The sequence below is a fragment of the Drosophila subobscura genome, chromosome A (genome assembly GCF_008121235.1).
Source record: "Drosophila subobscura isolate 14011-0131.10 chromosome A, UCBerk_Dsub_1.0, whole genome shotgun sequence".
NCBI lineage: Eukaryota > Metazoa > Arthropoda > Insecta > Diptera > Drosophilidae > Drosophila > Drosophila subobscura.
Window position 1 is genome coordinate 1893226 of NC_048530.1, and position 18446 is coordinate 1911671.

At 47.9% G+C, this 18446-nt stretch overlaps 4 protein-coding genes and 1 long non-coding RNA gene across 6 annotated transcripts; 2 read left to right on the top strand and 3 right to left on the bottom strand.

Moving 5' to 3' along the window:
• The first annotated feature begins 111 nt into the window (after window positions 1–111).
• LOC117894226 (multifunctional protein ADE2) lies at window positions 112–2363 on the top strand. Its single transcript, XM_034801145.1, has 5 exons — window positions 112–354; window positions 427–630; window positions 711–855; window positions 1205–1317; window positions 1369–2363. Exons 1-5 carry the CDS (start codon window positions 339–341, stop codon window positions 2169–2171), a joined length of 1281 nt encoding a protein of 426 aa, XP_034657036.1. The 5' UTR covers window positions 112–338; the 3' UTR covers window positions 2172–2363.
• Window positions 2364–3155: 792 nt separating this feature from the next.
• LOC117903638 (TBC domain-containing protein kinase-like protein) lies at window positions 3156–6308 on the bottom strand. The gene is made up of 6 exons (XM_034815961.1): window positions 5930–6308; window positions 4455–5864; window positions 4176–4382; window positions 3851–4122; window positions 3485–3781; window positions 3156–3407 (listed from the first exon to the last, which is right to left on the bottom strand). The coding sequence occupies exons 1-6, from the start codon at window positions 6120–6122 to the stop codon at window positions 3303–3305; spliced, it is 2484 nt and encodes an 827-aa protein (XP_034671852.1). The 5' UTR covers window positions 6123–6308; the 3' UTR covers window positions 3156–3302.
• A 271-nt stretch (window positions 6309–6579) lies between these two features.
• LOC117903819 (heparan-alpha-glucosaminide N-acetyltransferase) lies at window positions 6580–9238 on the top strand. Its single transcript, XM_034816299.1, has 6 exons — window positions 6580–6974; window positions 7082–7224; window positions 7531–7652; window positions 7711–7885; window positions 7951–8612; window positions 8676–9238. The coding sequence occupies exons 1-6, from the start codon at window positions 6831–6833 to the stop codon at window positions 9158–9160; spliced, it is 1731 nt and encodes a 576-aa protein (XP_034672190.1). The 5' UTR covers window positions 6580–6830; the 3' UTR covers window positions 9161–9238.
• A 506-nt stretch (window positions 9239–9744) lies between these two features.
• LOC117903704 lies at window positions 9745–16399 on the bottom strand. 2 transcript variants are annotated; one of them, XM_034816085.1, is made up of 3 exons: window positions 16260–16399; window positions 12325–12938; window positions 9745–12255 (listed from the first exon to the last, which is right to left on the bottom strand). In XM_034816085.1, the coding sequence occupies exons 2-3, from the start codon at window positions 12550–12552 to the stop codon at window positions 10654–10656; spliced, it is 1830 nt and encodes a 609-aa protein (XP_034671976.1). In that variant the 5' UTR covers window positions 12553–12938; window positions 16260–16399; the 3' UTR covers window positions 9745–10653. The 2 variants fall into 2 exon arrangements, with proteins under 2 accessions (XP_034671976.1, XP_034672067.1); XM_034816176.1 differs by lacking the exon at window positions 16260–16399 and adding an exon at window positions 13885–14053.
• An 888-nt stretch (window positions 16400–17287) lies between these two features.
• Window positions 17288–18384, bottom strand: LOC117892367. Its single transcript, XR_004648722.1, has 2 exons — window positions 17840–18384; window positions 17288–17766 (listed from the first exon to the last, which is right to left on the bottom strand). It is a non-coding gene; the product is annotated as an uncharacterized LOC117892367 (long non-coding RNA).
• Between the last annotated feature and the right edge of the window lie 62 nt (window positions 18385–18446).

Below are 18446 nucleotides of genomic sequence, written 5' to 3' on the forward strand. Positions count from 1 at the left end.
GTAAAAAACAAAGCGAAGGCAGCGGACGAGCATCCGACGAGACCTCCTTAGATAGTTTCTTCATGGCGAGCGATAATCCAAAACATAAAGTCGTGGAAACCGTTCTGTCGGTGCACATTACGCTTTGAGCGAGTCTTCGACGCAGACCCACAGCAGCAGACGACTAAAACGTAGCAGAACGAGATAGAGAGAGACAGCGAGCGAAGCACACACGCGAATATCAAGCACAAAGAGAAGCGCGCAACACGTGAAAACAGTGAAAGAGACGGAACACATCAGAAAGACAAATTGAATTTAATTCAAATTAATCAAAAAACAAAATATCAGAAGCAAGAAAGATGACAACTACATCCAGTAAGTGTGAAATCCATTGAATTCCTTCCATATCGCTATGCATTCATGTGTATGAAACCATTAATCTCACAGTTGATGGCTACAAGCTTGGAAAGGTTCTGATCGAGGGGAAGACCAAGCTGGTGTACGACCTGCCCGAGCATCCTGGACTTTGCCTGCTGTTGAGCAAGGATCGCATCACTGCCGGCGATGGTGTAAAAGCCCATGATTTGGCCGGCAAGGCGGAGATCTCGAATACCACCAACGGCCAGGTATTTCGGCTGCTCAACGAGGCTGGTGAGTTCCGTCCCCGTCCCCCCAATACCGCAGCTTTGTGTATTTTGTGCAATTTATGTGAAACTTTCAACATTCAATAGGTATACGCACGGCCTATGTGAAGCATTGCGGGGCTAAGGCCTTTATTAGCCGCAAATGCGAGATGATACCCATCGAGTGGGTAACCCGACGCCTGGCCACTGGATCGTTCCTCAAGCGCAATGTTGGCGTACCGGAGGGCTACAGGTTAGTGGCATTAATGCCGAGGTTATCGGCACCCCATCTATCTCAGTCGAAGCCGCCTATCAACCATCGTTGACGTTTGACGCTGCTGCCGCCTGCGGTAAACAAATTTAACTGCAATCGATGCACTGCATTGAGGTCAACGACTACGCCTGTCCCGATAAGCATCTGTTTGCCCAGCCATCCCCATTCCCCGCATCACGAATAGCATTGCAAAAGTCATCGAAAACCATTCCTAATGCAATTCGTTGCCAAGTTTCGTCAGGAGAATGTTAACTTCAAAATTGAAAGCAAAGCAAAGCATTCCTCCCACTTCCTGAAAGTTAATCACGATCAACCTTTGTCTTGCTAGATTCTCACCACCCAAACAGGAGACATTCTTTAAGGACGACGCCAACCACGATCCCCAGTGGAGCGAGGAGCAAATAATCTCAGCTAAATTTGAGCTCAATGGCCTGTCAATTGGTAAGCAATCTGAAGCACAGCCGTAACTTATCATCATCCTTGAATTAACAGGCCAGGATGAGGTGGACATTATGCGCCGTACGACACTACTGGTTTTCGAGATACTGGAACGGGCCTGGCAGACGAAGAACTGTGCTCTGATCGACATGAAGGTGGAGTTTGGCATCGATGCCGATGGCAACATTGTGCTCGCCGACATTATAGACTCTGACTCGTGGCGACTGTGGCCAGCAGGCGACAAGCGCCTGATGGTGGACAAGCAGGTGTATCGCAATCTCACATCGGTCACGTCCAGTGACCTTGACACGGTGAAGCGTAACTTTATCTGGGTATCGGAGCAGCTGGCAGATATTGTGCCGCGCAAGGATCACCTGGTGGTGGTGCTTATGGGTAGTGCCTCGGACACATCGCACAGCGAGAAGATCGCCACCAGCTGCCGCTCCCTGGGCCTCAACGTGGAGCTGCGCGTTAGCTCTGCGCACAAGGGACCGGAGGAGACGCTTCGCATTGTCCGAGAGTACGAGTCGGTGATGAACAACCTTATCTTTGTGGCCGTGGCCGGACGCTCCAATGGTCTGGGACCTGTCGTATCGGGCAGCACCAACTATCCAGTGATCAACTGCCCGCCCGTCAAGTCCGACAATATGCAGGTTGATGTCTGGTCTAGCCTGAATCTGCCCTCGGGACTTGGCTGTGCCACCGTCCTCTATCCGGAGGCGGCGGCCCTTCATGCCGCCACCATTCTGGGTCTGGGCAACTTCATGATCTGGTCCAAGCTGCGCGTCAAGGGCCTCAATAACTTCATCACGCTCAAGAAGGCCGACAAGGAGCTGCGCGGTGTTCGCAGTGCCTAAGTGAGCGACAACATTTCAACAACATTTCCATTCCGTTTCTCCTTCGTTTTGCATTTTTTAGAATCTTTTTTTTTTTTTTTGTATACCCTTTTCTTACTTTTCTATTGATAGGCATAGCATGACTCGTCTTAGGGATACCCTGTGTAGTCGTAGGGTATCAAGAATTAATAAAAACAAATCACTAAACAATAATTATGTTAACTATTCATTTAATTTAAGTTTAATTAAGAACATTTTTGAGTTTTTATGGCTCTTTTTGGAATGCCCTGGATCCAGGAGTCCTTCCTGACTTTTTGAGTATCGAAGAAAGTTTTCCATAAGAGAAAGGACTCGTTTTCGTGGTCTCTGGCAGACCTGCATGCTGCCAGTAAATAATGTGCAAACAATTATAAACAGCACACAATTTGCTTAAAGTTTATTCAACATTGCAACTATTTTTGGTGTAAGCTGCTCTGTGGTGATGAGGCCAAATGGATCTACCCAAAGATATTGGGCTGTCGGAAGCGCACTTTCTTCACATTCAACTCTAATGCAGCGCAAAAAGCCTAACGGAAGGTCCCGAACAGGCAATCTGGATCCACATCGACTATCTCAACCTGTACCTGTACCTGGGCCTGCGACTGTACCGAAATGAAAAGTTTAATTTAATATCTAAAATCATAAATTTTACCCTTTACCCTTTCTCATGGCTTGCCTTTCGACTATCGACTAGTTATATGTACATGCATACATATATTCGCCTGGGTTCTTGGATTTGTGGCTTTCTGCGTAATTATCGATGGCAGCGCAACGAAAAATCAACACAACAATTGTGTAAATTGAATTCAGATGGATAAATCCTAGAAGAGTGTAGAATTCAGAGCTGTTTGCACTCTTGAAATTCTCTTTTAGAGCAATAAAACAAACGGCCAGTTCAAAGGTTATAAATATTACACGTATGTACACAATACATCAATGTTTATATACGAAAAGTATATAGAATATATATAAAATATTATTATCAGTATAGTACAGTGCGCTTAGGCTAGACGAAAAAGAGTAGGAGGAGAAGGAGGAGGAGGAGCAATGAGGCTGACAAAGACGACACAGAGGGGACGATGTGTGTAAGCTGTTGGTTGGTTCTTCGATCAATCAATTCGAGATGAGTATGTTTGGCTCGATGGAGTGCAGGACATTGAATCCCTTGTGTAGGATGCAAGTGCGTTGCACGCCGCAGGCCACCAGAAAGTTTGAGAACTGTAAAATGGAAACGATAACGAATACGGAAACGGAAAAGAGTTTTTGTTGCGTGTTGCGTGTTGCGTGTTGCTCACCTCCACTGCATTCTGATGAATGTTGCTCACACAAACAACAATCCGCCCGCGTAGCTGCGCCTCCAGTTGTGGAACATTTAGCGCCTCCAAACGCTGCTCGCCCAGCTGTACCGTGGCAAACGGTATGTTGATACTATGCGGCACATGCACATGTCCGTAGTCCACCACGCTCCGCAGATCGATGAGTGCCAGATCGGAGGGGGAATGAAGCAGCAAGTGCTGCACATCTTTGGCACTGATGCGCGGACACTGCTCAACCTGCAGATGCTTCAGCTCCACATCAGTTACTCCAATATCCTGCAAATGAAAAGAAAGATTCGGTCAGACGTTGACGTGGTTGTAAATCAAAGCAAAAAAAAAACAAACCAGAGACTGGGGCGGCTGGGAATGCAAGGCGTGCTGGCGGTGCGTTATGCTCTTTGGTGTCGCCTCGTACATCTTCTGGGACTCGATCACACAGGCCTCCATCACGATATCGGGCAGATCGGAGAAGAGCAGTATGCACTCGTTGAAGCCCGAATCGAGCAGCGTGCTCCTTAGCTGGCGCAGAATGGCGATGCCGATGAACAGCGGATACGAGCTATCGCCCAGCATAAGTTTGTCCCACAAATGAAGGATCTTGTGCAGCGGAAACACATCTACAAAAAGGAAGATTCAGCAAAGAGAGATGGGGAGACTGAGGGCAGCTCACGAGAGAACATGGTGAGAAACCAGGGAATGGCAAAGAGCTCCGGAATGAAACTGATGCTGGACAAATGCTGGGCAAGGAGCGGCTCATGGAAGGCTGTTAGCTGCGAGAACTTGCTGAGATACTCCTTGATGATGGCCGAATTATCCTTGAGGAAGAACCAGTGCAAGTATTTCGGTATGAAGCGGAAAAGACTCAAAAATGCCAACTCTGTAAGGGATAACTCTGATCACACGACATCTTGGGTAGCAGATCCTTGGGGATGGCAGATCCAACACTCACCCTCATTGTTGAAGTTCAGATAGAGAAAGGGCGCCGTGAGCGAGTCCAGGCCCTGCCAGTAGACATACTGTGGATGGGCCGTCACCCAGGCCTTGAGCAGTCGTCGCAGCTTCCGGTGGCCGTCGGGCGATGACAAGAGCTCGTCGTACTGATGGCATCGGGGTATGTCCACCTCGATCTGCCTGTCCGTGGACGTCGGCGTGAATTTGTCAATCTTCCCGTAGCCGCTGTTGGGCACCACCTCCAGCAGTGCCGCCCAGACGGCACCACGCAGCAGCGGCGGAATATCGATGGCCGCCTCACGCTGCAACAGCTCGGCCGTGTACGGATAGGCTTGCAGCAGGCGTGCAAATAGGCGAACGCGATGGAACTGGTACTCAATGTCGCGCTCTCGTATCACCAGCGGCAGTTGTTGCAGCTCAAGGACGAACCGCTGATGCTGGGAGGAGAAGCGTGGCGAGTGGAGCAGCGGGAAGTAGACACAGGCCGGAAGCTGGCTGAGACGCTGCAGCAGGGCGTGCAGCTTGAGCGGCACCACTCGGTCGTCCATAAGGTGCGACTGGCTGCGAGTCGGACAGACGCTGGCACCGTTCAAACGCACAATCTGCGGCAGGCCCAGAATGGGCGCCTCGCTGCGGATGAGGCCCTCCTTTTTGAGCTCCGCCTGGACATCGCCACCGGCCAGCTGCCACAGGTGATAGATTTGCGACAGCGGACACCGCAGCAGCAGCGGCAGAGGCGGAAGATGGGACTCCAGCTGCTGCTTAGACTCAGCTTCTTGTGCCTTCTCCCGCTCCCGCTCCCGATCTGCCTGCAGGATGTCCGCGAAGCATTTGTGGGCAAGCAGCTCCCTGGGCAGTGGCCGCTGGCCGGGACTGGCATGGAGACATTTCTCCAGCAGCTGCCGCAGCTCTGCGTCCATGTTCTGGTAGGCCTCGAAGCACTGATGCTCGCGGGCGATCTTCTCCAGCACATTGTTGCTCCTGGCGAAGGCGAGTATTTTGCGGACTACATTGGAGATCTTTAGCTTTGGCCAGAGCTGCAGATCCAGCACCAGCTCCACCACCAGCATGGCCAGCGCCCATACATCGCTCTTGACATTGCCATTGAGTCCAAGCAGTCGTTCGGGTGCCATGTAGCGGATGTTGCCCACGGGAAAGGGCACATAGGCACCGCCCTTGGTCATGAAATAGAGGCCGTAGTTGAAGAGCTTCAGCCTTCCATCCGGTGCGATGAGAATGTTCTTTGGCTCCAGATTGTGGGCCACCAGATAGTGCTGGCTGAGGACATTGATGCCGCAGGCCACTTGGTAAAAGATGCGCAAGATTTGTGCGAGACTGAGCGGGGGATGTCGCTTCACATGCTCCTCCAGGGAGCAGCCCACATACTCCGATACGACAATGGTGCGTTCTGAAAAGAATCTCCATGTCAGTCTAGAGATAAACACAAGGTTGTTCGGGCGGTTTGCCTGTTACCATGCTTGCCGCGAATGACGTCCAGATACTGGCACAGGTGCTCATCTTGAACCTCTTTCAGCCGCTGGGCACGCCCCAGAATCGCTATCGAATTGGGGGTGAGCGGCAGGCCATTGCTGCCGCAGACATCGCCCGGATGCAGTTTCGCAAAGAAGGTGACGGCGCACAGGCGTGTCTCGGGTTTGATGGCCATTGATGAGGGGGTGGGCTGATGGATGGCTGACAGCAACCGAGTTCCTTCCTTCCTTCCTTCCGCTCTCGCTGTTCTCTCTCTTGCGGTGTTGGTGGGCTCAATTTCAAGCCTGCATCGGCAGCAACAATTATTTGGAAACAGAGTCCGGTCCGCAAAGCGAACAGCTGTTGGCGTTGCCACCCCGGACATACGCCCCCTGCTTTCGCAATAACTTGGGAAGCCGCCAATTGTGTTAACATTTCAAAAGTCGTATGGAAAATCAATGGGAGTAAACCAATCAATATCAACATTTGCGTAATAATAGTATATTACAGAAATAATCAAAATCCACACCAATATCCGCAAACAATCAAATTTGTACAAATCTGGCATGGAGTTTGCGTGCCAATGGTTTCCACCCATCTGGCCACTATGCACAGCTGTGGACACTGTCCAGCACTGCATTTAGTTTGCTGTTATAGTTGTGTTGTTGTTGTTGCGCTGATCCACTTGCGAATTAACTTTTATTGCGCACTCGAAATTGTTTTCATTTGTTTGCACCGAACATGACGCTCTCCAGTTATAAATTCTGACCAGTTAGGCTGCGTCGGTTGTCAGTAACGCCGAACAGGCTAGCGTTTACCATCATAGGCCGCGCCCCCTTTTGAGTCTGTCATTGCAATTTGCACTGATAACATTTGACTACGGCTCAGATTTGACCCAGAAAAAATGTCGCTGCTGGTGGAGTACACAGATCCGGAGTGGCGCGGTCTTAACATGCGCGCCCTTGGCGTCGACCAGGCCTACATGTACCTGCGGTCGGAGTATGCTGAGCACAGTTTTCTCTATACGCTTTCCGACGAATGCTATACGGTAATATGCGAGTAATTTGATTCGGTTTCACTCTTGAATCGATGACTATTAATGAAATCGAAATCTTCTCGATCTCTACCCCTCCCCACTCCGACAAAACGTAACAGTGCCCCTACACCAAAGTGAAAGCTCTGCCCGCCGCTGGCAGTGGACAGCAGCTGGCAGTGGAACCGTTACAGCTGAGCACGGCGTACGCTTTGAATTTCAAAATCTTTCAACACGATCAGGGTCGCTATGCATACGAGAATGTGTGAGTACACCACACACATACATATGTAGATGTGTGTTCTTTTTTTTAGCATATGTTGGTTTCCCCCGTTAACCAGTCGTTGCGTAATGCTATTGCTATAGCTTATTGGTAAGCAGCTAAGTAGCTAGTCCAGCGCTGGCATGGGTTGACTGCCTACTGGTAGGCAGCCAAGTAGCTAGTGCCACTCTGCGTGGGCGTTAATCAAAATTAATCAATTGTGTGCATACTTGTGGCACTTGACGCGATTGCCAAAGCGTTATCAAACCATTTAAAAAAAATTCCCTGCCACTCCACATACTGCCATAGCTCTTCCCTCTGCTGGCTGCGCCGCACCGATCTGCAGGAGTTCGGAGTCTACAATTTGACGCTCCTGGCCAATGGTAGCTGCGACTTTGCCGTGGACAAGCCTGGCGTGCCCATCAACTATGGTGAGTGTGTACCCCTGGGCCACCGATCGTAAAATGTAAGCTGTGGTCTCTTTTGCAGCATTCCTCTCCGTGTTCGTGCTGGTGGCCGCCGTGCTAATCCTCCTGAAGCTGGGAAGCTGCGCCTGGCGTTGCTATCGCTACGATGAGGCTGCTGCCGCAGCGGACAGCATTGGGGCCGCTGCCGCAAAGGCAACGCAACGCAAGCGGATGCGAAGTCTGGACACGTTCCGCGGGTAGGTTTCGGAGCCGCCATGGAGCACGAAATATTTACTCATTCTGCTTGGCTGTCCTTGCACAGGCTTTCCATTGTTTTGATGATATTCGTGAATAGCGGGGGCGGTGGGTATGCGTGGATCGAGCATGCCGCTTGGAACGGACTGCATCTCGCCGATCTGGTCTTTCCCTCCTTCCTGTGGATCATGGGCGTCTGCATACCCCTCTCGGTCAAGGCGCAACTATCGCGCGGCAACAGCAAGGCTCGCATTTGTTTGCGCATCCTGTGGCGCTCCATCAAACTCTTTGCCATCGGCCTTTGCCTCAACTCGATGAGCGGTCCCTCGCTGGAGCAGCTGCGTCTGATGGGTGTGCTGCAGCGTTTCGGGGTTGCCTTCCTTATTGTCGGCATCCTGCACACCCTCTGCAGCCGTCGGGAGCAGGTGCTGCCGCAGAGTGCCTGGCATCGTGCCATCTACGATGTCTGTCTATTCAGCGGGGAGCTGGCCGTACTGCTGGCCCTGATCGCCGCCTATCTCGGCATGACCTTCGGCCTGCCTGTGCCCGGCTGTCCGCGCGGCTATTTGGGGCCCGGCGGCAAGCACGACCTGGCTGCCCATCCGAACTGCATTGGCGGTGCCGCTGGCTATGTGGACCAGCAGGTCCTGGGCAATGCACACATCTATCAGCATCCCACGGCCAAGTATGTCTACGATTCCAGTGCCTTCGATCCCGAGGGAGTCTTTGGTAAGTCTTTGGTCTCCAATCGCTTCAGAACTTCCTTCAGTAATTCCATCTGTACCCACGCAGGCTGCCTGCTTAGCATTGTTCAGGTACTTTTGGGCGCCTTTGCCGGTCTCACGCTCCTTGTCCATCCCACCTGGCAGAGCCGCATCAGACGCTGGCTGCTCCTCTCAATTCTCCTGGGACTCATGGGCGGTGTCCTGTGCGGCTTCTCCCGTGAGGGTGGCGTGATACCCGTGAATAAGAACCTCTGGTCACTCTCCTTTGTGTTTGTTACCGTCAGCGTGGCGCTGCTGCTGCTTGTGCTGCTCTACTACATCATCGATGTGCGCGATGGCTGGTGGTCGGGCTGGCCCTTCTCCGAATGCGGCATGAATGCCATCATCATGTACGTGGGCCATTCAGTACTGCACAAAATGTTACCCTGGCACTGGCGTCTCGGGGCCATGAACACCCACTTTGTGCTGCTGCTCGAATGCACGTGGAACACGCTCCTGTGGGTGGGCATTGCCCTCTACCTGGACGCTCATGAATTTTACTACAGTTTGTAAGAAACATTCGATTTTATAGCTCAATCTTGTCCCACTTTGTACAATAAATGTAAAACTGTTATGTTTTTTATGTCAATCTGCAAGAGTGTAGGCAAGTTTGGGCTTCGATTTGCGGACGAGTGTTTCTGCCAGTTCACAGCAGGGCCAGAAAGAGATGGCACTCTTTGTTTGTTGTGTTTTTGCACACTGACAAACTGTTGGTCCTGGAAACAGAGTAAATATGGTGCTGGACTCCATTCTATTACTTAAATTCCCTTGGTCTTGTTCACTGTTTATACTTTCGAGTTAAATTCGTGACATTTTCTCAAGTGTAATGGAGCAGGGCTCGGCACGCATGGTTCGCGTTTCGTTTCTTCGTTTGTTTGCGAAGACAGCACGCAATACGGAACACTGCAATACATTGGCATTAGCTGCAATGCTTGGGAGTATCAATTTTCTCGTTGGCTGTATGTGGAAATCGTAAAATAAATGCAAAAACTGTGTTGTGGTTTTATTTTGGAAATGTTTTGTAATTTTATTTCTTATGCTTAGAAAACATAAATTTTGCCACTTTTAACGCTCTATTATTCTCCTTTTCTTTTCTTTTGTTTTTGTATTTCGTTATTTCGAGGCTCATTCCTAAGGCTACATTTGTGAGTGGGGGGTGAGGGGTGTGATTGCTTTCTCTCTCGATTGAGGATCGGGGATCCCTTTTCATCTCTCTCTATATATCTATCTCTCTCGACTACATACTACTAGGGCACTGCACTACTACATACACATCAGAACTACTAAGAATATATGTCTACATCTAAATATATTTATATCTATATTAAATGCTTTACGTCTTCTCCAAAAAATGATTGCAGCAGGGAAACAAACATGAGAAACACGTTTTTCTCCAAGGTACGCCACTGTCCAAAACGGGACAGCAAACACCTACGGCCTACATAACGGTATTCAGCCTGCACCTGGCTTTGGAGGAGCAAGCGAGATGACTACATTGCGCTGTGTAGTACAGGCGAGGCGGCTCCGTATCAAATAAGACAAAAAATTGTTAGGAAAAAATACAAAATCTGAGAGAGGTCCTAAAATCTTATTTACTTAAACTAAATACTAATTTAAGGTTTTTGCATATATTTCCAGGGTGTGAGGGGCTGGCCGATTAGCTGAGTATTCTCTACAATTAGTTTGCCATCGTAAAAAGTTGATAAATCATATTTAAAACAATGTAAAAAAAAACCCTATTCAGCATCCATTCATCGTTGTTCATCTGCATGAAAATATGTCATGGATGCTTCCTCAAAGCCCCACCGAATGCGGCATATGTACAAATGATGTGCTGTGGCGTCTCTCAATCTCTCAATAATAAATATATAAATGCAAATCTTCTCGCCGTTTCTTACGATATGTAAAAAATGAAAAAAAAAAAAAAGTTGCAAAACCACCAAGTCCCATCACCGCAATCCCTGCGCTGCCTCCTCCATCACATTCTCTCTCTCTCTCTCTCTCTTTTAGATCTTTGCATCGGCGGAACGTGGAGGTGGACTGGTGGCGACCACTGCCTGACCAACAAATTTAGCCGGCTTAACGAGTATAAACTTGGGATTGGCCACAGTGGCCACGGTGGCACCCTTTTTGGCCGGCGTTATGGTCACCGTGCTGGGGGCTATGGCATTCATGGCTGCCGTCTGATTGCTGGCAGCCAAAGAGGAGGCCGGCAGTATGGTGGTCACCCCGTTCTCATGCTGTATGGTGTTGGCATTATTGAATATTGCACGAATCTTATTACTATTCCCCTGAGATCCGCTAACGACATTGATTTTCAGTGCAGTTCCAGCGACGACAACTTTCTCTCCAGCGGCGACTGACACCTCGGGCGACTGCTGACGCTGCTGGACAATTCTGGCGGTGAATTCATTGCCGGCCAGCACTAGATTCTGCGTCTGGCCAGTTATGGGCAGGCCGCTGGCCAGAATCAGCTGCATTCCACCGGCCACGGCTGTGGTTGCGCGCTGCTTCAGCTCATCCGTGGGCGGACTGACGCTCGATTTGCGCTCGAGGACATGCTCATCGAAGCCAGAGTCCGAAGAGTTGTCGTTGAATTTGGTGGCCACCGACGACGAGGTCGAGCAGTTGGACGACGAAGATAGCGACGAGGGTGAAGCTGCGCCCATGGATGTAGTGGTCATACCCGGATGCAGGCTCGCGGTGGCCATGGCCGTGTTGGAATGTGACAGAGGCAGAGCCATAGCCGTGGCATCAGTCTTGTTCAATGGAATGGGACTTATTCTATGGATATCGCCCTGTGGAAACGACTCCAACTGACGCTTAAAGAACAGATGATGCTTCTTCATAGCTTGCATTGGATTTGCTACAATATTTCCTTGCTTCTGAGTTTGAGTTTGAGATGGAGCTTCAATCGCAACTGCTGGCTTGGCAACGCTGGCGGCGGCGGCTGCCATCTCCGCCTGCTGACGCCTGAGTCGCTGATGCTTCTCGCATGGCTTGTACAGCATCGGATCGATTATGTAGCAGCACATGCCCAGAGTCAGACTCTGGAAGACTGTGCCGCAACAGACCTCCAAACGTATCAGATCGCTCTCCTCGAAGAAGGGCACATTGTCGACGGCGCGTCGATGCTTTTTGGGCGCCAGTTGGCAGCGTCGCTTGCTGCCAGTGAGCTTCGGTCGCTTGCTGTTTTGGCCCTGCTCGGCGAGGGCTGCCTGGGAGGCGGCAGCCGTGCGCTTTCTGGTCTGATAGGGTGCCGCCATAATTGCTGGAACCCCTCCACCACCCGTAGTCAAGGTGGCCACTGGTAATTGCTCATCGTCGTTGCTCTCGTTCGAGTCGCTCTGCTGGTGCTGAGACATGGGCGAAGAACTGCTGGGACGTGGATGGTTTCTGGCTACTGGCTCAGTTGGCACGGCTCCTTGAACGGCCGTTATCTTGCCCTTTCGATTCTTCTTAAAGATCTTTGCAAACTTCTCGGGTATGAAGGAGCTGCCGCTGGAGCCGCCACCTCCTCCTCCTCCTTCGCCGGCGTTCTCTGCGTTCTCGCGCTTCTTCTGCTTGGCCATGGACTTGGTGCCGGGACCAGCTCGGGCATCCACCACCTGTATAAGCGAGAAAGAGAGCATTAGCATTAAGATTTTTTATCATGGTAGACTTTTGTTGGCACTTACATGACCCCAATGGCGCTTGCTGCCAGCGGGCAGACGCTTGAAGCGCTTCACCAGCAGCACGCACGCGTTGCAGATCTCGCCATTGCGCGGCTCCTGCAGATTGAAGCACAGCACCGATTCCTTCTCGTACTTGCGGGAGGCCGTGAAGCGGGAGCTGCTCGACTTGGCGCGGCAGATGCAACAGCCGTCGGTGGAGCGGTAAACGCGTGGTTTATGGAAGCTAAACATTTTTGTTGTTGTTGCTCCTTTACTTGTTGAAAATAAAAGCGTTTATATCCTTTATATCTCTGAAGTATGTTGAATGATTTGTGGAAGTTTTTCTTTTTGTGGTACTACTGTGTTGTAAGTATGTGTTTGTGCGTCTGTGGGTTGCGGATTGTGGATTGATTGTGCGTCCTTGCGCTTTCTTGTGTATGTATATATATGTGTGTGTGACTGTTTATGTGTGAGTGTGTGCATTCACAGAAGTTTTGTTAGTGTTATTTCTTGGCGACCATTGGATTTATACTGATGATTCGGAGCACAGCCAACAGCCATTTCTTGCGATTAACTGTTGTTTGCTGCATTTGTGACCTTTTATCGTTCGTCTTCGTCGTCGTAGTCGGCGGTTTGATCTAAATAACAGAGTGAGAACGAGAATTCAAGTTAAAAGCGGTTAAAATATTAAAACATATGATCATACAGCAGTGTTGACTAACGTTGGCACACAGCTGACAGCTGGCAACGCTGCTTTCTTTTCACTATTCTGCTCAGCCTGTGCCTGCGTCGCTTTATTACAACATAAAATGCAATTCCAATTCAAAATGAAATTCAACGCCAATCGAAAAATCTTTTACAATGCTTCCGTTTCGAAAAACCGGTTCGACCCGAAAGGCTTAAATAAATGTCTTATCAACATTCAATAAGTAGTATATATTTGACGCGGTGTTAATTAAATTTAGCAAACATGTTTTTAACAGCAATAAGATCAATGGGAGTAAGCGGGCGAGATAGCTAAGCCACGCGCGCGTTCAAATACACAAACACACACAAATGTATATACATATGAATGTATATCTGAAGCGCAATTTTCGTTGCCTGGCAATACCACTTCTGTACGTGTGATTGCAAGTTTTTGGGGACGCGCGCCGCATAAACAAAACACAGAGCGAAAAAGGGACACACACACACACACCTACACAGTGAATTTAAAGAGCGCTCTCTCGTTGCACTAGCAGTGAGTGAAGTGACTTTTGATTCTGCTGTCGGCTAGGCTCCCCCCTCCCTCTTCCAACTCTTAGCCAGCCGTTGATGTTGTTTTTGGAAAACTGATTTTCGTTTGGGTACAAAAGTGCGTGAGCGTCTATCTACGTGCATGTGTGTGCACCGGCTTAGCATTTGTGTGCGTGCATAAATTGAGCATTTTTTTTCCATTGCTTAAATGCTTGAAATGAATGCTTGTTTGCGTGCGTTTTTCGAAGGTGAAAATGCATTAACAGGTTTCCTAATATTTTCTTGTTGCTATTATTAACACACACAGCTGTCTGCACCAATCCCCCCCCCTGACAAAGTGCTATTTACCTGACTTTACAAGCGATCGGCTTTCTGCTAAGTGCGGCGAAACTTATTTTTTACACAAAACACTTTAGTACTTTTCAAGTTAGCGGGAATAATGCGAAATATAGAAATTTGCGCGGCGGTACGAGGAGCTCTGGGTAAAACGCGTCTGCACACAAGAAACACAAAGGCAAAATGACGAAGAAGTGTGTGCGAGCGAGAGATTGGGCAGCGCAAAGCGAATGCAGTGATAACGCAAGCGAGCAGCTGAGTATATATATCTGAGTACATCTCTCCATCTCGCTTCTACTGATGAGCAGTGCGTGGTCGTGTGTACGTGAGAATGCGCGTAGCGAAAATTCCGGTTGTATTTACAGCGACACACAGATACAGATAGAGCAAGACAGCACCGGTCAGAAAGAGATATAGAGAGCCGAAACAAGAGAGCAATAAAAACAACAATTTGCAAAACATTCACTGTTCGGCGGGAGGCGTACACAGAGTTGCCACCTGACAGATTCGAATTGTTAATTGAGAAATTTGTCGTTCTTTTGTTCGGCTGCGCTATGTGCTGTTGTCGTTCTTCCCAGTGTTCTGTTCCAGCAATTGCTTTCGCTTTCATTGTATCTTTCTGCTGTTTTGCATTGTTCCGGTAAAGAAACGTACACAAAGCGAACGAACAGAGCTGATAAAGCAACAACCTCAGCGCAGCTACTTACATATACGAATATTGGTGTGTAGTGGCTGCCCCCTCCCTTGCAACACAACACCAACGCTGGGGCACATTGGCTGTGTCATACGTGACAAACCAGCCATATACACAGAGTATCGCATCTCTAGCATGGGTCAAATATGTATACAATGTATGTAAGTAATTAGTGTAGTATAGTGGCAACGCTGCTGCCGCTGAGACAGCTGCGTTCGATGTAACCGCTTTACAACACTGACCTCGTACTGTTGTCCAAGGCAGAAAATGCACCACATTCTTGTTGTTTTTGTACGATGGGGCGAAAGTGGCCGAAAAAAACATGTGTTCGTGTGTGTGGATGTGCTACGTGCCTGTTGGGGCACACGCACAACCGAGATCCAACAGGAAAGGAGGCCAAAATCTAGGTCGTCGCTGTCCGCCTGGCTCTGGGATGCCAGCAAGTGGCCACAAAATTGAAATCAAAACAAAACGCAAGGCGCACATATGTACACATAAGAGAACAGGCACACCGACAGGCTTGAGTACGCATGTGTTGGTGGGGTACTCGGCTCTTTGGGCATTGCAAATAACAAACTGTACTTGTGCGAAATTGAACGTGTAAATCAGTAATTGAGCGATGGACGGGACTGAGACTCTCCCTAGGGAACCCTGTGGGGGCGGGCGGATGGTGAGAGAGAGAAGTTTTGTTTGTTTTTCACGTATATTTATGTGCATATGTATGTGCACACATTCACACATATAGAGTGCTGGCAAACAAGGTCAACGCGTTTGTGTGGCACGCACAAAAATCAACTTTCCTACGTTTTCAGGCCTCTGCGCCGGCAGAAAGTGAAAGACAAGTCGGTAAGTTGTCTTATTGGAATAATCTCATAAGAATGTGAAAAGCATCAGCGGCAGCGGCGTTAGCATGAAACAGGTTGTCGGGGCGGGCGTTTTGACAGTTATAACACATATTTACGTATACATTAAGAAGCATTTGCACAGGTAAATGGAGTGATAACGTAATGCACAAAAAACCGAAATAAAATAAGGAAAAAATAAGTGGCCAATGTTTGGAATAACTATTATTTGTTAGAGGGGCACAGGGACGTGGCGTGTGGAAGCAGTGTAATTGGAAGTAGGTTGTTTGCACTCACACACACACATCCAAACACACGCAGGTGACTGCAAGCAACAGCTAGGAGAGAGACGGGCGCTGTTAAGTAATACACTACACTGCGCTCTCTGTAAGATTGTATGTATGTATGTGTGAGCGGGCGAGTGCACGGCTATTGCTGGTCTGTTTTGCAGAGAAAGCGCGCGCAAAAGTAAAACAAAGAATGGACAATGGAAAATGCTTTGTGCCACATCTTTTCGACCCTTTCGCTCGTATTTCCGCACAATTACAATCGCCAACGAAATTGTTTCTTGGCTCGAGGCCGCCTCACATTGCCATTGGAAGAGTTCAAGAGACAGGCGGCAGCAGATCCATTTGATTATAGCCAAGTGAAGGTCAACAACGCAACAATCAATTTGTTGTTCAAATCGCACCACACACTCTCACAAACACGAGATTGTTTGCCAGGTTGCACACATGCACACAATTGAAATGGCATAATATTCTGCATCATTTTTTGGGAAGTGCGTATATGTACATATGCACGTACATATGTATACATGCATAGCTGAGTGTACTATATTTTGCATTTACCTGTTTATTATATTGTTGCCTCCTAAACTCTTTTATATTTGCACTCTTTCACTTTATTAACGTTTGATGGATTTAAAATACCCTAAAATAGTTTAGATTTTTCGGCAAAACGCAACACGATACCGACAGACAGTGTGACCGCGGAATTATCAATAAATTATACCGTCAGACCCTCAAAAATATACTATCTCATTTTAAACATATACCGTAAATACCGTAGTCTTAAATCATATTCCTCGATTTTGATGTTATATTTGATATTACTAGCTTGCAAAGACTTTTAACACTGAAAAAATAACTAAATCCGATTGAAGAATCAATTTGGCTTATTATAAATACTCTTTTTTATGGAATTGTATACCGATACCTTTCACATATTGTTTATGTTTCTGTTTGGAATCGTCTCGAAAATGTGTGGAAACTGTTACCTTCTCAAATATACCGAACAATTGTCTAAATATTCCTATATATATTGATATACCGTGCAAATACCGTAGACTCTATTTCGACGTCAAAATATACCGAAAAGTATAAAATATTCCGCAAACGGGCACCCTGCCGACAGATTCTGCTATCGCGATGCTAGGGATGGGATGTTACATATATTTCTAGGTGATAGTTTTTTGTGGGCTGCTATGATATTTTTATGAACGATACATTGATGTTGCTGGGCTTATCCAGATAGATATATATGTAACTATACCCGAGACTTTTATATCTCTGTGCATATATTTATTTAAAACAAAACCATCACATAACAAAAATCACATCTCGGCTCAACTGTTGTTTTCAAAATTAAAGTATGAAAAATATCGAAAAATGGCTTCTACTTCCCTGAGCATATCGATGACTCGATGCAAATGCATGTGGAATCAAAATTCGCGGGTATATCTGACAAAAAAAACAGAAAAATAGAGTTCTCTTCTGAGCGCAGGTATGATATATTGTTATTGTTCATTATTGTTACCCTTCATTCCCCAATATTTGTAATTTACCATATTCCATAAGCGCATTAAGCAATAATGGAATCGTGTTTTATATAGAATTTATTGTTACGGAAGAACTAAAGGAACATAAGAAGTAGGTGGCATAGCGCGCGGGACGTTTGGCGCTTCAACAATAACTGCAGCTGCAACCGCAACTGCAAATAGAACTGTGCGTGACACACACATATTCCCAAGCTGGAGCTGTATGATTTTGTTCAAATCTTTGCTCAGTCCATTTAGAAGGCGTGCCGCTCCAGCCACTGCGCCGCTGCTCCAGAGGAAAAGCCAATCATTCTACTGGGCAAGGGCGGCTTGACATTCAATATCGGTGGTCTTTGCCTACGCCCAAAGAACTGCTGTCTGTTTATGTACCGCCCAATTGTGTGCACTCTCCCTGTCCATCAACGAAGCGGTAGTGCTACTCCTGCCACTGTGCGGGAAAATGGTCACAAGCAAGACACTCGGCTTTGTAGATGTCAGCAATGATGGGCATGGCAAATGGTGAGATGGTAGGGGATCGCCTAAGGAGTATTCAAATGATGAAAGGAAACCTAAACGAGATGCAAGTCACAACTGTAGCCATAGTCAACTTACTGGTCTTCCTTCACGTCCGGGGCCGGACGTGGCCTAATTGCATATCCGCCGCAGATCTACACGAAATGGAGCCGCCGCAGTACTACATGAGCTGGTGTTGTGTCCACTGGGCCCATCTTGACTTCAGGAATGTGGGAATGATGAAGCGCCACAATCCACAATCCTCTGCCCTACTTGCTCAAGAATTGCGTGAGCGGCCCGCGAGTTTTGTTCATTAGCTCCTGAATCAGATGGCTTGCCCCCACAGCAAGGAATCTGAATTTGTTCGATCCATACTTTCCAAAATTGTTCTGCTTAGTGTGATATACAATGCTTGGCATGCTTTGATCAAAAAAAGAGATCGCATCTTGCGCAAAATTCGCTCGACCTATCGCACAAAAACATCGCATTTTTTTAGCATCCCTATGCAAATGGATTAAGCATGGAAGTACAAAATTGTTGGTGAATCGCTTAATCAATTGACCAAAAAGATGAATGGTGTAGATTTTTCCCGATACTAGGGAAGTTTATGATATAAGTGTACTGCAAAAATAAATCTTAGTCTAATACAACATACAAATGCACTATCGCCATAAGAACACATCGATATATTGATATATTAATATAA

What these genes read in the sequence shown, in the direction of transcription:
- LOC117894226 (XM_034801145.1), top strand. An exon ending in TCGGCTGCTCAACGAGGCTG is followed by an intron (nt 631 to 710) that starts GTGAGTTCCGTC and finishes AACATTCAATAG; the next exon opens with GTATACGCACGGCCTATGTG. An exon ending in GCTCAATGGCCTGTCAATTG is followed by an intron (nt 1,318 to 1,368) that starts GTAAGCAATCTG and finishes TTGAATTAACAG; the next exon opens with GCCAGGATGAGGTGGACATT.
- LOC117903704 (XM_034816085.1), bottom strand. Translation starts at nt 12,552, where the DNA reads ATGTTTAGCTTCCATAAACCACGCGTTTACCGCTCCACCGACGGCTGT. An exon ending in GCAAGCGCCATTGGGGTCAT is followed by an intron (nt 12,256 to 12,324) that starts GTAAGTGCCAAC and finishes TCGCTTATACAG; the next exon opens with GTGGTGGATGCCCGAGCTGG.
- LOC117903819 (XM_034816299.1), top strand. Translation starts at nt 6,831, where the DNA reads ATGTCGCTGCTGGTGGAGTACACAGATCCGGAGTGGCGCGGTCTTAAC. An exon ending in TTTCCGACGAATGCTATACG is followed by an intron (nt 6,975 to 7,081) that starts GTAATATGCGAG and finishes AAAACGTAACAG; the next exon opens with TGCCCCTACACCAAAGTGAA. An exon ending in CGATCCCGAGGGAGTCTTTG is followed by an intron (nt 8,613 to 8,675) that starts GTAAGTCTTTGG and finishes GTACCCACGCAG; the next exon opens with GCTGCCTGCTTAGCATTGTT.
- LOC117903638 (XM_034815961.1), bottom strand. Translation starts at nt 6,122, where the DNA reads ATGGCCATCAAACCCGAGACACGCCTGTGCGCCGTCACCTTCTTTGCG. An exon ending in TCTGAACTTCAACAATGAGG is followed by an intron (nt 4,383 to 4,454) that starts GTGAGTGTTGGA and finishes TATCCCTTACAG; the next exon opens with AGTTGGCATTTTTGAGTCTT. An exon ending in TTCATCAGAATGCAGTGGAG is followed by an intron (nt 3,408 to 3,484) that starts GTGAGCAACACG and finishes TCCATTTTACAG; the next exon opens with TTCTCAAACTTTCTGGTGGC.